Source organism: Musa acuminata, chromosome BXJ3-5 (assembly GCF_036884655.1).
Source record: "Musa acuminata AAA Group cultivar baxijiao chromosome BXJ3-5, Cavendish_Baxijiao_AAA, whole genome shotgun sequence".
NCBI lineage: Eukaryota > Viridiplantae > Streptophyta > Magnoliopsida > Zingiberales > Musaceae > Musa > Musa acuminata.
The window spans coordinates 35,165,995-35,185,346 of record NC_088353.1 but is presented as its reverse complement, the minus strand read 5'-3'; the positions used below and the strand labels follow the sequence as shown (position 1 = coordinate 35,185,346).

At 42.4% G+C, this 19,352-nt stretch overlaps 4 protein-coding genes across 5 annotated transcripts; all 4 read left to right on the top strand.

The window, feature by feature from the left end:
* The first annotated feature begins 1,771 nt into the window (after positions 1-1,771).
* On the top strand, positions 1,772-5,703 carry LOC135637745 (pentatricopeptide repeat-containing protein At4g17616-like). 2 transcript variants are annotated; one of them, XM_065150507.1, is made up of 3 exons: positions 1,772-1,974; positions 2,086-4,212; positions 5,283-5,703. In XM_065150507.1, the coding sequence occupies exons 1-2, from the start codon at positions 1,894-1,896 to the stop codon at positions 4,135-4,137; spliced, it is 2,133 nt and encodes a 710-aa protein (XP_065006579.1). In that variant the 5' UTR covers positions 1,772-1,893; the 3' UTR covers positions 4,138-4,212; positions 5,283-5,703. The 2 variants fall into 2 exon arrangements, with proteins under 2 accessions (XP_065006579.1, XP_065006578.1); XM_065150506.1 differs by having other exon boundaries at positions 2,086-4,646.
* A 4,503-nt stretch (positions 5,704-10,206) lies between these two features.
* On the top strand, positions 10,207-11,696 carry LOC103985859 (E3 ubiquitin-protein ligase ATL4-like). The gene has a single exon (XM_009403719.3). The coding sequence runs from the start codon at positions 10,238-10,240 to the stop codon at positions 11,375-11,377; it is 1,140 nt and encodes a 379-aa protein (XP_009401994.3). The 5' UTR covers positions 10,207-10,237; the 3' UTR covers positions 11,378-11,696.
* A 593-nt stretch (positions 11,697-12,289) lies between these two features.
* LOC135638392 (pectinesterase inhibitor-like) lies at positions 12,290-12,793 on the top strand. The gene has a single exon (XM_065151508.1). It carries the CDS (start codon positions 12,290-12,292, stop codon positions 12,791-12,793), a length of 504 nt encoding a protein of 167 aa, XP_065007580.1.
* A 696-nt stretch (positions 12,794-13,489) lies between these two features.
* Positions 13,490-13,999, top strand: LOC135638391 (putative invertase inhibitor). Its single transcript, XM_065151507.1, has one exon. It carries the CDS (start codon positions 13,490-13,492, stop codon positions 13,997-13,999), a length of 510 nt encoding a protein of 169 aa, XP_065007579.1.
* The last annotated feature ends 5,353 nt before the right edge of the window (positions 14,000-19,352 follow it).

Genomic DNA, 19,352 nt, shown 5'->3' with positions numbered 1-19,352 from the left:
CCTCCAAGTGGAATAATTTGATGAGTTCAATTTAATCATACCATCTGACTCTTCCATTTCAATTACACAAGAAAAAACTAGCACCAAACAATATGTTGCTCTGATATCAAAATGAGTTCCTCATTAAATTGTTATTAAAAACACATATTAACCAAAACAGCATAAACAGTAGAGCAATAAATCAATTATACAGTGAAACCAAATTTTTAACATGAAAAACACAATGCGGGAAAAACCACGGGACCACAGTCTACTTTAAATTTCCACTATCAATAGTAATTGATAATAGGTTTAAAATAAATCTTCTCTAGAATAACCAGAGGATCACAACAACATCAAGAATATAGATCTTGGCTCAACATTAACTTATCAGCATCAACAAAGAGATTTCATAAAAAAAAAAATTTAGATCTCACAGAATAAATATAGGAAGAAAGTATCTCAAAGAGGGTAAACTATATATTAGAACTATTAGGATTGTAAAGTTTACTACAAAAATTCTTCATATATAATTTGGGCTAAAATTTATAACGTTTAATCATTGTCGTCGAGTAGAAAAACTCAATATCCTATATATTTCTCTCTGTTATTTCCTTTCTCTCTCTACATCGTCACGTTCTATTGTGCTCGCACATTCATATCATATCTTATTTTTTTAATTATTAATAAATCAGATTTGAACTTATTGCTTAAATCATTAGTCGAAGCCCATATATAGACTTGACCCAACAGAAGCTAAGATGAATCCCATCATTAACCATCTGCCCATACATACAGCACACATATTGAACCTTTTGCAAGGAAAAAATATATTTACATATGCATTTTACGGCATTTACTTATTTAGTGTGCTGTTGTTAGTGTGGAGTTGACTCCTTAAGTTGTTCTTGTTCTTCACCACAATGTTTAGTGAGGTCTGCGGGGCTTCACAGACCCTCGTTGCTCTCAGTAAAAATTGCCATGATGATATGGTTGCAAGTGGCTATCTTGCTTTGGATTTCTTTCTCTGTATTAATTGTGCTCCTGTGTAGGTCTCATCATTAAGGAACAACAAAATTGCACATAATATATTATAGCTTTCCCAAATAATTGCTTTTGTCTCTGCTTTTACAGTTGCAGAAGAGAGGAAGATGACCCCTTCAAGAGTCAAAAGTCCATTTCTACTTACTAGAATAATGTTAAATACTTGTTTTCTGTTTTAATGCAGAGGCCAGAGTAGAATTAAATATTACTTTTTTATAGGATGAGAGACATGAAGCAAGGTATTATAGATAGATCTTCGATTGTGTATGTGATAAGTGTTAGAAGAGAATATAAAATAAAAATTACTAAAGAAGCTATTTTGTATTGACGTATTCTCTCTCTATTTATAGAGGGACAAATTTTCTCAATAGAATAAAGATTTTCTCATACAGTTAGAAAAATTTTATCTTCTATCAACAAGCATTCCTGTAGATCCATAAGCCACATTAATTAATTACACAAACATGCTGCTATTCCTCGTGAATTTGGCACTAAATTTGTTCGTATATACTTTTCTTGGACCAGAATGATTCACAAATCTAAATACAAATGACAAGAATTAAGTCAACTGGCTGCATTATTAGTCTGCCCCTCGTCAACAGCCGGTTCAATCGGCCCATGTCTCACAACACCGGCCGGTTCATTAATTTTGTGTTACGGGCCGGCCCATATCTCACAACACGGTTCAATCGGCCCATGCTGACATAGACAGCCTGAGGCTTGTCTGGGTTCTAAGACGTGTGCCTCTTTCCTCCCTAGTCTCTGTTCTCGTTCGGATTGTCGACGGCGCCACACCGCCTGTCGGCCTCCCTCCCTCTACGCCTCTTCTCCTCCGTCTCTGATGCGAACCACCAGCTTCATCGGCATCAAATGAGTCGTTTTTTCGTGCGGCTTTCTCCCTTCCACCGAAGGCTCTCGCGCATCCTCCTTTCGTCCACAGTTGATGCGAGCGTAAGATCAACCCTAGATACCAAATCTTGTTGAATTTGTTATAAATAGGAAAAAAGACGGGAAACTTGTCCCATGATTCCGTTCTCCTAATCACACCTCTCTCGATTTCAGGTCGATCGTGCCGGATTACCCTTCCAAATTGGTGCTGCAATGTGCTGCGATCCGTTTCGACGGTATACTTCGAGTAGAGTTCAACCAAGATCCCTATGGGAAGGCTCCTCCTACGAGACCCTGCTGAGGAAGTTCGAGTCGGCTCTGCCGGATGAGTCCCTTGAGGAAGCGTGGGAAGCATTCGGCAACTTCAAAATGTTGCATGGTTTCCCCGAGCAGCGACTGGTGAGCAAATTGATCGCTTCGCTTTCCTATTCATCGAGTGCTCATTGGCTTCGAAAAGCTTACGATTTGGCCATTAAGATTTCGAAGGAAAAGCCTGACCTTGTTCGGTGTGAATCCTTCTCCAGACTATCCCTCGCTCTAGCCAGAACCCGAATGCCAGTTCCTGCCTCCACCGTCCTCCGGATAGTGTTGGAGCGAGGCAAAATTCCATCACAAGATATATTAAGCGCGTTGTTCTTACACCTCGTGAAGACACGAATTGGGTCCTGTCTCGCGTCGGATATCTTGATTGAGATCTGTGAATATTATTTGAATAATTTCTGTAGCTCAGGCACAAGAAAAGCTAAGAAGATCAACCTCATGAAGCCAAATACTACCATTTTTAACCTTGTCCTGGATTCATGCATAAGATTTGGTTCTCTGATAAAAGCACGACAGATAATAGAGTTGATGCCACAAGTAGGGGTTATCGCCAATGCAAATTCCATTGTAATTATAGCAAAGATCTACAAGATGATGGGGGAGCGTGGTGACTTGAACAACTTGAGAGAGCATATCGATAGTATCTCTTCCCCAGCATTAAGTAGACAATATTGGCAGTTCTATGACAGTCTTTTGTGCTTGCATTTCAAATATAATGATGTGGATGCTGCTGCAGAGCTTATGTTGGATCTTTTTCGACGTACACGGTCTCTTCACTCCTCCAGTGTGCTGCCACGTGTGAATTCTAATGGGTCTCAAACCCATTGCTTCCTTCAAGTTGGATCAAGCAATCTTCAGACGGGTAGTAGAATCATAATTGATTCACTGAACTTGAAGAATGATTTCCTGGTTGCTGCAAAAGGTCAATCAGGACTCATTCTCTTTGTGGATGGTAAATTTCTTCCCAGCAGCAAAGCTATTGCAAAGCTTATAAATGGCTATGTGAAAGAAAGGAACGTAGATAAGCTGTCTAACTTCTTAATTAATGTACAGAAAGAGGCAGATATAGTAGAAGTGGATTTGTGTTCAGATGTCTTGCATGCTTGCATTATGTTAGGATGGTTGGATACTGCCCATGACATTTTAGATGACTTGGAATTAGCTAAAATTCCTGTCGGAGCCAATCCTTATGCATCACTTTTGAATGCATATCTCAAGGAGAAAATGTGGGAGGAATCCAAAGTCCTAGTAAATCAAATGAAAAAGGTTGGTTTTATAGTTAGTGTATGTGATGAGCATGGTGAATCCACTTGTGTTGTAGAAAATATAGGTGCCAATCATTTAGATAAAAGAACATCAAATTTAGTGAAGAAATCTGATCTGCTTCAGTTTCTAGAACAGGAAGACAGGGAATATAACCTTGGAAATCAATTGGTTTATGAGTTTAATTCTTCAATTTTATTCTTTTGCAAGGCCAAAATGATAGAAGATGCTTTAAAGACGTTAAAGCAAATGAGACGAAGGAATGTCCAACCAACGGTTTTGACCTTCAGCTATTTAGTTGATGGTTATTCTTCTTTGGGAATGTATCGTGACATTACGATATTGTGGGGAGAAATGAGGAGGCAGATGGAATACGGAATGCTAGCTGCAGACAGAGATTTGTTTGACTGTTTGCTCTGGAATTTTCTAAGAGGTGGGTACTTTGAGAGAGCAATGGAAATCATCAATTATATGTTGAAGCATAATATGTATGTGGATAAATGGAAGTACAAAAGGGAGTTTCTGAAGTACCACAAAAATCTTTACTGTAGTCTGAAAGCATCAGATTGCAGAACAGATGCTCAGAACAGGAGGCTTGAATATGTCCGAGCCTTTAGGAAATGGTCTGGCATTGACCGATAGTTCAAAGAATAACTGCAGAAGCCCTTTGTGCTTAGGCATCATAGGGAGACGATAACAAGGTGCTGGTTGTTAAAGGTAAAAGAAGTCTGGATATATTTTTCTTGTTTGGGACACTTGGCTATTTCTATGTTGTGGATCTTCAATCATATTTAAGTATATCTGTCAGACTACAGGCCTTTTCTCCGCATCACATCTACAATTTGCACAAAGTGAAGTGACTTTGATACATGCTGCTATGTCATAATTAATTGCAGTAGTGGATCAATTGGAATATCTATTTCATTTCAAACTTTTTAAGAGGGAACAATGTTTTGCCGTGCTAATTGGGTATTCCTTCATGCCAAGGCGATGCGGTGGTTTACTATTTGAGTCAACAAATCTGGTCTTTAAGTGGTACGGTTGATGCATTTCTGAGTTGCTATATACATGACAACTTGAATGTGGGTCTGTGTCAACTTGTTCTTTGATTCCTCAGCCACATGATATTGATGTCTCTGTTGCTGAAAAAGGTATCAAAAATAAGTTTGTCTCACATTTTCTAATACTTTTGAGAAAGTTTTGTTGATGATGCAATATGGTTTCTATCAATTTGAGCTATTTTTGTTTATTATTATAAAGAAAAAAGTGCTTGCGAGCATTTGAGAAGAGAAATGCTAACAGTATTTGAATTTTTAGTGTCATGGAACTAATTGGGATTTCACTTCCTTATTTTAAAGCCTGCTCAAGGGGAATACGAATGTTTCATAGGGTATGGTTTTTCACCAAAAAAGGAAAGCGGAAAAAAAGTGAAAGATCTTACTGTAGCATTTGGTTTATAAAGATATTCAATAAGCAGTTAAATATATAGCTACCTTTAAATGTGTGTCACTCCGAGTCTTTTTACTTGTTTGGTGAACTTCATCTTTGGAGAGTGTTCTTACATAACTTGCTTGATAATTCCTAACGTCTCTACTTCATATGATATTTTTGTTCTACAATTCTTATGCATATTGGTCCTAATAGCGAAGAATCAATTATGACAGTTAATTTTCTCTATCTGAATTAAACAGGATATAAATTTTTATTAGAAAAAAGAATGGTTTTCTTGCTATCATTTGTACAAGGAAGTTTTACTATCAAGTTTTAACTGTTTGTTGAATCTACAGTATTCTTACGACAGTGCAAGCCAAAGAAAGCTACCAAAACTGCAATAGCTGATGATGAAAGCGCCGTGGCACAACTTGACTTAAAAAGCATCAAAGAGGCACCTGAAGAGAAGCAGACATCCTGTTAGAGAGAACGAGATTAGCTATTAAAGGTCACTCCAGATGAGGTATGAAAGCCTGGAAGTAGTTATGATCTCACACTAGGGTGTTTGTCTTACGTTAAATATCAACTTGTAACTATGACTTAGGCTCGACGTATACAACACAGAAAGTAGAGGAATCTGACCTGTAGGTTATGTTTGATTCAGATCTTATGCTTGTAAATTAGGTAGGTTAATATTTAGATTTTCGGTTAGGATGGTCAATGCACAATTTTATGTTATTGATTTCGAGACTCGAAGGGAACAGTCTTATGGTTGTAGATCATCACTGCATTAAATTTTAGATTTTCACATATAGTACTGTTATCTTATTTGAAGGTATCGACTAGTAAATGGATAACAAAATTAATAATTCATTGCATGTGTGCCGTGGCTGGTGAGTCAGCACGGCCTAGTCCACGGGCCGATGTCGGGAGTTTTCGCTCGGTCGAATGGGTTGTCGAGATCGATCACACCCGCGGGTCGGGATGTTGCTTGGTGTCTCTTAGTCGGGACTGTCGCACTTCCAGGGATGGTCGCGCTCCTACATAGAAGGCTTGCGTTGGGGGTACCCGACAGTGGCCCCTCGGTGAATGAGTCAGTTCTCTTTCTCTTTTTTTTTCCCTTGGGCAGATGTCGGTCAAGAGTTTTTATATTACTGTATGAGGGTCGGTCACCACGGGTTTCGCACGACGGTCGGTAGCCGAGGGACAAGTTCTCATCTTTCTCTTTTTTTTTCCCTTGGGCAGATGTCGGTCAAGGGTTTTTATACTACTGTATGAGGGTCGGTCACCGCGGGTTTCGCACGGCGGTCGGTAGTTGAGGGACAAGATGGTACCTTTGTACGATCGCTATCCCGGAATGCGTGGAACGACGCCATACAGCATCGTCCTAAGCTTTTCGGGGCGGGAAGTACATGATGCCATCCCGAGTTTTTCGGAACGGGATGTGCCGAAAAGTGTCTTGGTACGGATCATATCTGGCGTGTAGGAGTACTTGTGCTGACTTGGCGAGGGAGTGGTGTGCATCGGTGGTGACGTGGTTGGCGCCCAAAAGACCTTATCAGTAAGTTTTTGGGTTCGAATCTTATCTTTAGATTTCATGCTCTACTCTTCAATATACTTGGTTGAATAATAGAACAGTAAACTGTAAAGGTTAAATCTGCAACAGAATGTAAAATGAAAGCTAAAGAAAAAACAAAATGAAGGAAGAAAAAAAAAAGAATTGTCTCAAGAGCAAGAAAAAAAGGAAATCAAGAGAGGGGGAGAACTTTTGCAGTCTTTTGCTGATCCTTACTCGAAGGCGACCAATGATAGGCTTTTGTGAACAGAGAGAGATTATAAAAGAAAAATAAAAGTGAGATAGCAGATATTTTAAAGAGTTGAATTGGTATCATATATGGAAGACTGGGCAGAGATTTCAAGAGTTGTACTGATATCATGAAAATAAAAAAATAAAATTATAAATCTTGACTATTTAAGATCTATCACCAAACATATCAAAAAAAATTATAATAAAAAAATAAAAGAAAAATTCAAACTAGGAGATATACTTCGAGTCCAACCAAACTTAGTGTGTGTGTGTGTGTGTGTGTGTGAGAAGACGATGTGAAGACCACACGTTCCAACAACAGCATCAGCGCGACCTGCCATCGCAATGTCTTGTAGCAAGCGACGGTATTCTTCTTATACTGTGACGAATGCATGGTAACTGTGTCGGGTCACCACAGCGTCCAGTTAATTCTTTGTTCCCTTTCCTGTTGGGGATTGGAACCCGAGGAATCCCCGACGGGAACGCCGTGTCGACACCTCTCGATGGGGTCGGCTGCTGCTGCTGCTGCTGCGTTCCCAAGCTTTTGGCAGTGGCTGCTGCTCGTGTTGGTCTCCACTTAGTGCAGTGCAGATGGTATCATCATATGGTTTCTGACATGCACGGCACTTAAACTGAGATGGAGGAATTGATAGAACCATCTCTCAAGTTCTTGAAGTTGTATGATTCACATGATCGCACACTACTTTTATGCCATACCAGCCTATTATTCCACTCGAGAATATTACTCAAAACGACATTGTTTCTTTTCTCTCTTTCTCTCTTCACTCGATTTAGTAAATGATGTAGAAAATGATCTATTCAATCAGGTGATGGGAGGCAGACTAATAATGCAGCCTGTTGACTTAAGTCTGCCATTTGTAATTAGATTTGTGAATCATTCTGGTCCAAGAAAAGTATATACGTACAAATTTAGCACCAAATTGATGAGGAATAGCAGCATCTACAGGAATGCTTATCACATACACTCTCAAAGATCTATCTATGATACCTTGCTTCATGTCTCTCACCTATAATGAGCAATATATAATCCACCAAAGTCTGGCCTCTACATAAACCAGAAAACAAGTATTTAACATTATTCTAGTAAGTAGACTTGGACTTTTGACTCTTCTGCAACTATAAAAAGTAGAGACAGAAGCAATTATTTGGGAAAGCTATAATATCTTATTATGTGCAATTTTGTTGTTCCTTAATGATGAGACCTACACTGGAGCACAATTAATGCAGAGAAAGAAATCCAAAGCAAGATAGCCACTTGCAACCACATCATCATGGCAATTTTTATTGAGAGCAACGAGGGCTTGTGAAGCCCCGCAGACCTCACTAAACATTGTGGTGCAGAATAGATGAAGAATAAGAACAACTTAAGGAGTCAACTCCACACTAACAACAACAAATAAGTAAATGCTGTAATATGCATATGTATATATATATATATATATATATATTTTTTTTTTTTTTTTTCCTTGCAAAAGGTTCATTGGTTAATGATGAGATTCATCTTAGCTTCTGACATTATATTTCCCTAGTTTAGGTGTTGATATATGCATAAGGGACCATTCCAAATAGAACAAAGGTTTGAGGTAGCATAGTATTTAGATAGTGGGGTTGGGGGGTCTATAAATCAAGTGACAATGATGACACATACTGTTGGTGTATACACCAATTGTTTATGCTTTTATGTGATCTATGAGATTTCCTATGATGGGAGTCTTAAAGTAGAGCACACATCAAATTCACTAAAATATGAGTCTCAACATGACCCCCCATATTGCTACAATAATCATTATTTAGCTATCATACTTATCACAATCTCAAAAAAAAAATGATGGAGTTTTAGATGAAACTCTAGATATATATATATATATATATATCAAAATGCCGTATTAATCTAATTGATTAACCATTTCACAGTATTCATTCTCATTTGACTCGGAGATGACATGACACATATTTGTCCTCAAGTGTTTGAACACAAGTGAACAATAATTGTCATCACTGTAGTCCTTATTATTTATCATTTTGTCAATCATAAGTTTCAAAGCCCATCACAGCGCATGTAATTGACTCGAACAATGTCCAATCGAATAAAAGATCAGGAAGATACAGACAACTGCCATCACAGCGCCAAACGCTTATCTAGACTGCTCGTCTTTGCGATGACTAAAGAGCTTTGAAGTGCAGTTGAGTAAGGATCATAATCTTGTGGGACAAGAAGATGTGAAACAAGCTGTGTAGAAACTCCAAGGGACCTCTGAAACTTGCAGTGGTCGAGCAGATAGAAAAAGGAAGGGCAAAACCACTGAAAAGCTGAGGAGAACTATTTGCTTTGTTGGAAATTGCCACAGTGAAGCCATTGGCCTCTTCCTTCCCATCACAGACACCGCAGGCCAGCAGTAGTGCAACCGAGGTTAATTTCTTGCAGATGTTTTGATCCTTCTCTTTCCTCGGTTGGAGGGAGGATCAGCTAACACTAAACAAGGAAGGAATAGTCGGTCTGCCAATGGACAATACGTTCACTTGCTTTCGAGGAGGAGAAGCTTTTGCTTTCCTCTCGGTAATAAAGGCTAAATCAAACCATGATTCCCTTGACCAAATCAACCCTGGCTTTAGTTGCATCATTTCTTTTTTCGTGGGGCGGAGACTTTGCTGCACGACGGCTATTCTTATCCTCCCTGTGAGAACTTAAACCTGACTGCTACAGAGATCAAAGCCTTCTCAGGAGGCACAGCTAGCAGAAGATGAGCGGAAGAACAGATGGGCATAGTTGAATCATCTGCAATCAACCCGGCATTCTTCGCCACTTTTTAGAAAGACTCCCCAGTAGTAGTAGCGTTGTTGATGATGCAGTGCTGCGCTTTGTTTTGGTCACCGACAAAGACACGGTACGGACTCGACATGTATCATTCATCCGCTGCTCCTCTCCCCACCTTGTGTGTGATCTAAAGCGTAAACCCACAGGTGGGGCAGCCAATCGATTGCTTAGGGCTCTTCAGAACTAAAGTTGGCCTGTGTTTGATGGTCTTACTCGTCAATCAACAACACAAATCAACGGCGGAACATTCACAAGCACACGGCACACCCATGGAGAGTCGGTACCAGAGATTACCTCGGCCGGGAAGAGAACTGATGGGAATAATGTCCTGCGGTGGCTTCATCTGGAGGCAGTGTTCACTGTTCCCCGGCAATTTATATCACGCTTTGTACTCCTTCGAAGATTCAAAGTATGATGCTTCACTGCTACTTAACCGAATCCAATGTGATTTGGTGTTATATCGGTCAAACAATGCATGCACGTATTTTTCCTTCTTCTTCGATTTGTGATTCCATTTTATATTATATTATATATAATGTATATATTTATATATTATTCTACATTTTTACGAGGAGATTAGAAATACTTTAAACTTTAAAATGTGTAAATACATGTGCACAGAGAGCAGAGAGAAGGAATGGCAAGTGCAAAGCCGGACTCCACTATATATGCACGGCCACACAGCCTACATCTCCTTCGCCTTCACCAAGATGGCAGCTCCACCTTCGCTGCGACCCCTTAAGAACTTGCCTCCCACAGCGGAGGCCTCTGGCGGCGCCACCAACTCCGCCGCTATATCCCTCAGTCCCAGCCTCTTCATCATCTCCGCCATCGTCGCCTTCGTCTTCGTCGCGTCCGCCTCCATCCACCTCCTCCTCCGTTTCCTATCCTCGCGCCGTCGCTCGTCCTCCGTCGCTGCTGCGCCGCCGCTGCCGCCGCTCTTCCAGCTCCGCCACTCTGATTTCTCTTCCCCGTCATCGTCCGCTGCTGCCGCTGCCGTGGCCTCCGACTTCGGCCTCTCCGACCAAGACAAGGAGGCGCTCATTGACTCCCTCCCGCTGTTCTCCCTGGCCTCCTCGCTCGCCGTCCTCCCCAAGTCTTCGCCAGACTGCGCCGTCTGCCTCTACCCCTTCCGCCCACACGACGAGCTCCGTCTCCTCCCGGCCTGCCGCCACGCCTTTCACTCCCGGTGCGTCGACCCATGGCTCCGCTCCACCCCTTCTTGCCCTCTCTGCCGTTCCTCCATCGCCCTCCCCGCCCCGCCTCTCCCACCCCCGCCACCGGCGTCGCTTCTTGCCATCGCCTCTTACGGGAACCCCTCCCGGTCCGGCAGCTTCCGCGTCGAGATGGGCAGCGTGAGCCGGCGGACCCCAACGGAAGCGGAGCCAGCCGTGAACCCTCCGCAGCACCTGAGGACGTACTCCATAGGGTCGTCGTTCGAGTACGTGGTGGACGAGGAGGTGGAGGCAATAATGGCGCGGATCCGAAGACGGGCGGAGAAGGAGGAGAAACGGGAAGCGGCGGCCGAGCCTGCCTCCTCCGCTATCGTAGCGGGGCCGGCTCCAGCGGCGGCGGAGGCGACGGGGGTAGGAGGGAGGGGATGGCTGCGGGCGTACGTGGACCGGCTCGCATCCTCGGCCTCGACCTCCTTCTCCTCGTTCCGTTTCTCTGGGCAGTGGAGCCACCGGTACGACGGCGGTGACGGAGGCGGGGTCGCGCGATACTCGTCAGATTTGGAAGGGAGCGCGCGGCGGGAGGCGGAGGAGGGTGGCTACTACGTCTTCTACAGGTGGCTGATAGGGGCATAAAGGTCACTTCATTCCCTCCTCCTCGTCGAAGCACCCTTTCGTGCGCCTCCACATGACTGAAGTACCCACTACGACTACGAAAACGTCCTCGCGGGCCCCGACGTGTCTCCCTCTGGACGATAAAACCCGGAGGGCCCACAAGCCGGTACACATAGAGAAGCTTCTTGTAGTGGCATCAGTGGGCCACAACGGCCGCTGGTTCCCGAGAGATAGGATCATGTGTTCATCGTTCTGCGTTTCACGTTTGGCATTGGAGGAGGGACTTCGAATTCTTGTAACTTTGTTTTGTGCTGTTGTATTGGGATGATGATGATGATGATGATGATGATGATGATGATGATTTGAAAGAGAAATAAATGGAATCAGTCGAGTCAGTGATGATCTGTGAAGGGCACCACCAACGCCTGTACCGTAGTGTTTCAATGTGCACCACCAACTCCTATTGCCTGCAAGCCTTCAACTTACATATATTTCTTGTCAGGAATTCTTTAGATTTCATGTCGATCAACAGCTTCCATAGATGGCGCTCTTCATAGATCATGATGAATCAAGAAGACCTTAATGATCACTTAGCCTGAAGGTGTCCGTCCCATCAATATATATCTGCAAATCTATTGTGGCCCCAGGAGGACTTTTGATCCCCAGACCGCAGTCGAAGCCCCTACCGTGACATCAGTCATTCGTGTACGCCACCAGTTTTGGTGGCGACCAACTCATCTTAGGTTGTGGTCTCGGATTCAGCTCGGCCCAATTCAGGACTCAGAGCTCGTATCACGTGCAGCTCACGTTGTCAACGGACCATCTACGACGACAGAACCCGAGCTTTATATTGCGTGCCGAAGGATTCAGCTCACCGATGAACGTATCATTTCCTCCGAAACCCTCGAGTTGAAACGAGATCCGTGGCGAAGAATGAGGCCCTACGATGTGTCCTGCGGTCTCCTTCTCATTCTGTTCCTCGCCCTCTCAAGCCTCTCCTCTGCAACCGAGACGATGGAGAAAGCCTGCAACCTGACGATCGACTACCACTTCTGCATGAAATCCCTAAAAGCCGACCCTCGAAGCCGTTCAGCAGATCTCCGAGGCCTCGGCGCCATCGCCATCGACCTATCCATCGCCCACGCCAACGCCACCACTTCCAAGCTGGAGACCCTGCACGCCAACGCCTCCAACCCCTACACCAAGAACAAGCTGGAGGCGTGCTTGATACTGTACCGCAACGCACTGCCGCCGCTGCAGCTGGCGGCGGAGTTCTTGGCGTCCAAGCACTTCGGTGTCGCCAAGGCCATGATGGAGGCGCCTGTTTTCGCCCCGGGGAGCTGCGAGGGGCTGCTGGGCCATGTGCTGGCTACGGAGAATGACAGCGTCTTCAATCTCATGCTCATGGCTAGGCGATTCGCAGAGGCATTGGCATAAGCTACCCTCCCCCATGTTTGCATGTTTGTGCTTGTCATCCAAACCGCGATCTCGAATAAGATCATCGTGTTCTTGTTTGCTGTGTTCACAGAATGTCCAAGGCAAAGTGGACGCCGATTTCTGACCTTAACAACGACTTGCATGGAGATTATTATGAGAAAACATGTTGTTGGCCTACGTCTTGAATAAAATTGATATTGGAGAGTAAATCTTGATCGACAATGTCGTAAATGTTGGGAGAGTGCAGTGAGGGATGAAGAAGTCATTCATCTATACATTTACACCCAACCGAATCATAAATCGATTTACTATCCACAATTACCTTCGTATAATTTATGGACAGCCTCCTTAAATGTTCACGACCCACCCGTGGTTCCTCTTATTGCACCGAGTCCATGGATGGGCATTAAAGCTTTGCAGTGAGGAAGCAGCGGTGGTGGTTGCAATGGAGACACCGAGAGTTATTGCGAAGAAAAAAGGTTTCGGGCTTTAAAATCCTTCACATGTCGTGCTGAACAGCGGGAAAAAAAGCAATCTACGTGTCGACTATAAGATTATTTCTGTCAAATAATTGTAGAAAATTCACCACGAAAATTATTACAATTGCCATATTGAATGAACTGTGACCTGTGTTCTTCCCGTATTAAATAACCTTCACTCAAGCAGACCACGCCGAGGCCAGGGCAGCAAAACAAGATGAGGCCCTCCGTGTTCCTCTCTCTGCTTCTTCTTCTTCTTCTTCTGCTACCCTTCATCCGAGCTATCTCCTCTTCTCCCATCGAAGACGTGTGCGAATATGTGCAGGACAGCTACGTCGACAAAGGATACTGCATCAGAACTCTCAAGTCCGACCTCAGGAGCAGCAAGGCTGACGCCAAGGGCCTGGGCGTCATCGCGGCGGAGCTGACGATCGCCAAGGCCACGGTCATCAGGTCACATATCAAGGAGCTGCTGAAGAATGCGAGCAATTCCTACGACAGGAGACGAGCCCAAGCTGCTCTGCTGATCTTCTCAAACGTGATCCCGTCCTTGCGGTGGTCGGCGGATTCCATAGCCTCCAAGTTCTATGCCAGCGCTGGAGCCGTGCTCTTCGTGGCCCTGGATGCGGCCTCAGCTTGTGTAGGAGTGGTGGAGCTGGGTGATGCGGCTGATGACTACGTCAACCTCACGTTGCTTGCTCAGGCCATCACCCTCCATCTGCGTTAGCTTTCAAGTTTGTTCACCTTTTCTTCTCTTTGTCCTGCTCTACGAGGAATAAGAACTACTGATTTGGGTGACAATGCTTTGCCAGAAACAAATGCATTGATGATGAATAACAACCACGTACCACAAAATAAGACAATTAAGCTCACAAGCTAGTGAGAGCACAGACGATGATGAGGCAGCTTGTGTTACTTAATCGTGATCCACTCACTCGCATTAACCGGATCTAACAAGACACCCATGCGAATGAAAGTATGTAATTTGTGCGTCCGTCCCTTCGTCTCTGAACGCTCTCATGTTGACATGTACGTACGTATACAGATACGCCCAGCACTCAATGCAATATGCGACTACGTTTTGTAAGGCACCCATGAGGTTGACACGTACGTACATATACAGATACGCCCAGCACTCAATGCAATATGCAACTACGTTTTGTAAGGCACGCATGAGGTTGACACATACGTACATATACAGATACGCCCAGCACTCAATGCAACATGCAACTACGTTTTGTAAGGCACGCATGAGGTTGACACGTACGTACAGATACAGATACGCCCAGCACTCAATGCAATATGCGACTACGTTTTGTAAGGCACGCATGAGGGCTCCTCGTGACTCTAATAGCGGCATTAATGACCACCGCATTTCACCGGCTCACCTCACCGGCTCACCGGTTTAATGCACATCTTGGTTAGTTGACTGTTAAATTTTTAATGTCCGTTAGTTGACCGTGAACTGACTGCAAGATCACAGCCCGTCGGTGTAACAATTAGAATATATATATATATATATATATATATATATATATATATATATATATATATGGTGATTTCATTTAAAAAGCTCCCTTTTTCATTTGAAACTTACTATTCATGTTTTTTTTACAATTGACAATCTTTTCTTACTATTTATAAATAAATAAAATAAAATATTATTTTATTATTTACAATCATGATATAACTGATTTTATTTATTTATTACTTATAGCACCATGCTCCTTATTGATATTGACTTGGAGGAGAAGATGACGAGAAAGAAAGAGAAGAAACGAGGAAAAGAGAGTATAAATTTATTTATAAATGGATAATTTAGAAAATATTAAATATTTTTTAAATATGATTATAAATAGTACAGAGGGAGTTGTAAATAATAATATCTTTTTTTATTTTTTTCCCAAAATATGCTCCAGTTTCTTCATCAGTTTTAAGTCATTATAATGTCTTCATTTGACTTATCTCTAATATTTTTTAATAACATTTATAGTATTTTTATTGACATGTTAAAAATATTATAAAACTACTAAAGAACACTATAAGTGACATCATATTGTCTTCTTTAGTTATCTATTATAATATTATATTTTTAGCTTATAGAAGTTTATTTGGATCATTTATAATATTTTTAAATAAACTTTATAACATTTCTACTGTGGTGGTCGAAATACTATAACAAACTAATTTTTGGTTTCTATTTGGGTGATATTAAACTATTATAAATAACTATTTCAATCCTAGTATAACATATCAAATGTTTTCTAGTATATTTTGATTTCATTTGACTCACATTAACTGTTATAGAATTTTTAATAAGATGCTGAAAATAATATAAAAATATTAAAAAAATATTATAACTAACATCATATTGTATTTCTTTTATTGTTATTACTTATAGACCATTAAGATATTAAATTTTAAGATTTAAAATTACTTTAACTGAAGTCATAAATTCATTTATATCATTTATAATATTTTTATTGTGATGATAAAAACATGATAACAGATTTTTTTAAAAAAAATATTGAAATTGATGAGAGATATTTTAAAATGTTAGTTAAAATAGGGGCGCCATTTTGGATAACTCATTGGGGATTACATGAGGAGAAATGTCTATTGGCAGATAAATCAAGTTGGATCGGTCTAGACGGCAGATCAGTTTCCTATGTTCTTTTACTCCAATAAAAATACCGATCCGCCAGAAATACTACCAAAGCAAGCTCCTCTCTACTCCCAAGATAACCACCAAACCCCAGCCCTCTGTTCCCCTCGGTCGACCACGGTCGACGACGACCAATGCCGGGACGAGGGGTAAACCAAGATCGAAGATCCCATCGATAAGCCTCGACGTAGGTGGAGTGGGAAACGAGGGAGAAAAAGGCGGATGCTACTACTTGGGGTTCATGCTTTGTGTTCGTCATTCCTCCATCATCCTTTATCAGGTATTTCTTTCATCCTCCCACCTCTCTCTATCTTCAAGCAAGCGAGCCATTTTCGGGTGGTCCTTGTTGCTGCTTCGCTTTTCTCTGTGATTTCTCGTTCTAACTTCGTTGTGTTTGGTGCGAGGCCCTTCTTTTGTGGCTTGTGAAAGCTTCTTTTGATCTTGGTTTCCAGAATGCACTGTTACTCTAAATCTTGATTTTTCTTGCTCTTTTCCTTTATAGAATGAATGCCTCATCTCCTTTCTTTGATTTATTTGATAAAATTTTATACCAAACAAAATAGCGATATTAGTTTCTCATCCATTTTTTTGTTTATCTCGTTAAAAAAGTATTTCTGAAAATTTATCAAGGTGGACTCGTACTCTAATTTCTAATCAATACACAGCAAAATGTTGTCTTGCTTAGGTCGAATCAAACATTTTTGGGACGAAAAATCTTTTATTCCATCTTTATTATCACAATAGCTTTTGATCTCAGACACCAAAACAACTGTCAATTATTAGGAGCATCGTTAATGTACAGGGTAAAGGAAATCCACTATACATTCCCATATATATATATATATATATATATATTGAACGCAAGCAGAGGCACAATTAATACTGTCATTTTTTTTTTGCAAAATTAATACTGTAATTACTACAACAAATGAAACAATTAGCACTGTAATCCATTGAGAAATAAAATATTACAATCATATACACCGACTTTAACAAAAGAGCGACGAGGTCTATTTGACTTAATAATAACAGAACAGAAAGTTGTTATGTTTGTTTTTTCTTTGCCAAAATTAGAGATGGCACGACGGTGAATAACGCGCAATAATAGGGCCAAAGCGTTGACGAAATCCACGCACGTCCGCTAGGTTACGCGAGCGGTCAGGGCACAACGCCACTTCATTGCCGGCAGGTTGCCGGTGGTCGCGCTGGCAAAGCGCCCTCTGAATATCTCCGAAAAACCCGGATCTGTTCGCCGGCCGGGGCTCGGCCGCACCAGCGGGTTGAGGCACATGGCGAACCCGGCCAAGTCTGCGCCGGTGGCAGTGGTGGTGCTTCGCGGTGTCTCCCGCCGGAAGTAGGGCGTCGAGCGCCACCACATCCCACCTGGTGACTCCGTCCTGTTCCCGCTTTACGTCACGGACACCATGGGTTTGGGCGACAGCTCCTGGTTCCCCCCGCGGCAGTACATTCTCGGCCGTCCAGACACTACCGCCCCCGGAACAGCCGTGATATCTTCTTCTTCCGGCGGCCGTGGGTGAGCGTTGGGACCCACTGACTTGATATCGGGGACTTGGGGCGCTTCGTATCTCGCTTCGGTTCCTCGGATTTTGGGTGGTGGCCGAAGAGGATGGACAGGATACAAAGCTTGCCGGAGCCGGACCGCCGGCTAACGGAGGAGGAAGGCCCAACCTCAGGAGCACCGTAGGAGAGATTGTGGTTGGGAGCGGAGGCGTCAGGTTCCCTGCGACAGGCCGAGGGGGGTAGGGGGAGGGGTAGAGGCCGTGGCTGCGGCGTGGAGGGATGTCCGAGCGAGCACTCCGTTCGGGGAGCGACTAGGGCGAGGAGGCGATCGCGGAGGCAGGAGGCGCAGACGCCCGGGCCGTCCTCGTACGGGTGGTGCATGCACTTCATCTTTGCGCCGCTGGCGCCTCGGTTCCTCTCCTCGCTTCCGCCATTGGAGTAGTGGTAGCAATAGGAGAGGAAGAATAAAAATAGACGTTAGGGTTTCGGCTTCGATTCTCTCGGATGGCGTAAAGGAGGAGGAGGAGGAGGAGGAGGAGGAGGGAAGGATTCTTCGTCTTGGCTGGTTCGTGGTCTTTGTCTGTTTCGTGTGGTTCCCTCTCTCCCGTGGGCCATAAATTTCTAAGGCACCAGGTTTTGTTTTGCATTATATATATATATATATATATATATACACACACGGTCCGCTTTGGCTAAATCTTAATTTATTGGCATATTTGATGCATTTAATTAAAATATATGGGCTGCAAGCTGAACTCGGAAATTAGGCCTATTTTTTTAATTAAAAAATATTGGGTCTAATTGGCGGCTTGTGATGGTTAGGATTTCGTTCAGATTGGCCTGCAACAATGCATGCGTGGCTACGTGTGTTTGGCACATAGTTTCTAGGTTACGGGACTTGGAAAGAACATAGTGATAATAAGGTTGAGAAATGGATGATCGCTTCCAGGATCAATCTTCTCGATCATTTTAAAGGATCGAGGTTTGTCAAAAAGATTAAATAGTATTTTTCAGATAACAAAAAAGAAACAGTTATATTCATATTTATAGAGTTTCGATTTTAACTAAATTAAACAGACTTAATAAATACACAAAAAATAAAAGGGTCCTACCAATTTCACCTCATTTAATTCAGCCTTGTCCTCAAGGTTGAGTAGCATCAAATTCTGAAAACTTCTCCTTTAGTGTGTTGTAGGACTCCCAAGTGGCATCTTCATTTGGTAAGTTAGCCCATCGCACCAGCACTTCAGTTATATTACAACTCGTCGATCAAGTATGACTTGTGATTGAGCTTGAACTTCCCCAGTAGTAGAAGTGTCCGGCAAATGGCGCTGCACTATCACATCTTCACCCAACTTCCTCTTAAGGCATGAAACATGAAAGATTGGATGTATTTTAGAGCTAGCAAGCAAATCCAAGTGGTAGGCAACTGGTCCAATGCGTTTTAATACCTTATAAGGCCCAAAAAACTAAGGAGATAACTTCATAGAAGATCAGACCTTTATGAAAGTTTACTTGTAGGGTTGAAGACGAAGGAAAACCCAATCACCCATAGTAAATTCTTGTTCACTTCAATGTTCATCAACTTATTGTTTCATTCTTGCTTATGTGACTATGAGGTTATCCTTTAAAAGCTGAATAATCTTGTTTCTATTAATCAATTCCTTGTCCACTTGATCAACTTTAGAAGAACCAGGTATATATTTTATAATTATAGGTGAGGGTTGACCATAAACTGCTTCAAATGGAGTCATTTTAATAGAAGAATAGTAAGAGGTATTATATCACCACTCCTCCCAGGGAAGCCATTTAATCCATTCCTTCGGCTTGTCGTTAGTAAAGCATCGGAGGTAATTTTCTAGGCAAAGTTGTGTCCATATAAATGGAAAAGTTG